The 1,318-nt window shown below is 48.4% G+C and overlaps 1 protein-coding gene across 1 annotated transcript in view; it reads right to left on the bottom strand.

The window, feature by feature from the left end:
- Positions 1-1,028: 1,028 nt before the first annotated feature.
- The window catches only part of LOC111863150 (putative glycine-rich cell wall structural protein 1), a 1,483-nt gene continuing 1,193 nt past the window's right edge, over positions 1,029-1,318 (bottom strand). The window contains exon 2 of the mRNA XM_023849201.1: positions 1,029-1,272. Within this exon, the coding sequence (XP_023704969.1) occupies positions 1,029-1,272 (244 nt within the window). The remainder of the gene's footprint in view (positions 1,273-1,318) is intronic.

Here is a 1,318-nt window from a genome sequence, read left to right as displayed (position 1 = left end):
TGCTAGTGGGGTGGGACTAAGTCCCTTGTACTGCGGCCACTTCTGGCCTATTGTACCACCCCCAGATGATAGGTGAGGGTGATTGTGGAGCAATTGGTGGAATGAAGATTGGCAGGGGAAACCGACGTATTCGGAGAAAACCTACCCCAGCGCCACTTTGTCCACCACAAATCCCACTTTACCAGACCCGGGATCGAACCCAGGCCGCCGCGGTGGGAAGCCAACGACTAACCGCTTGGGCTATGGCGCGGCCTTCATTTAACTACAGCTGTCTATATATGAACTCTAACACCCCCCACACGTTGTTAAGCACTTTCGCATATAATTTTGTTAATTAAGAGTCTTATCCATAAAATATGTGACTCGTGTAATTATAATGGCAGATAGAAATACAACCATCTGTGAGGTAAACAGATCAAAATGAAGGATGTACAAATTCGAAGAGAAATACTCATAAATATGACGTTAAACAAACGTAACAACACAGTGGAAGAGAGACACATTTAACTAAGTAAACAAGCGACCGGCCAGTTATCTCTCTATGGCTCTACAGCCCTTTCTCGGGCCTTGGCAGCTTTTTAAGTTTCTTAATCATATACAGAATTGGTAGGCCCGTCGCAAGGCCTCTACCTACACTCAGAACGACGCAAGCAGAGAATCAATGTACACAGACATCCATGCCTCGAGTGGGATTCGAATCCACGACCTCAGTGTTCGATCGGACGAAGACTGTTCATGCCTTAGACCGCGCGGCCACTGCGATCGACGGCCGACTAAGTACTTCTATGGAATGTAAACTTAACTGAGAAGCTAATAGTATTACACAGCTAGTCAAAAATTCTCCGACAAAAAATTAATCACAGGAAGGGTACCTGTAACACTATCCCGAGCAAGATGAATCCAGTCCACAGGAAACAACTGACACAAAATCCGATCCTTGTAATGATAAAATGGGACAGAAACATAAGTGACAGGATCCTTACTGGACGTCTTTCTTCTGGGTGTCAGGTCGCTAGACAGGCCGAGTGTCACTGTTTTCTGAAGACCAGTTTGTTTTGATCACCACCACCAACACCACCACCATCACCACCACCATCAACACCGTCAACACCGTCACCACCGCCACCACCGTCACCACCGCCACCACCACCACCACCACCATCAACAAAACCACCACCATAACTACCATTACCACCAACACCACCACGAACACCACAACCGCCAACACCGCCACCACCACCACCACCACCACCACCACCACGAACACCACCACTGCCAACACCTCCACCACCACCACCAACACCACCACCACCACCAC

This window comes from Cryptotermes secundus, unplaced genomic scaffold (assembly GCF_002891405.2).
Source record: "Cryptotermes secundus unplaced genomic scaffold, Csec_1.0 scaffold6, whole genome shotgun sequence".
NCBI lineage: Eukaryota > Metazoa > Arthropoda > Insecta > Blattodea > Kalotermitidae > Cryptotermes > Cryptotermes secundus.
Note: the sequence above shows the minus strand (reverse complement) of the source record. Positions and strands in the feature narration are given on the sequence as shown.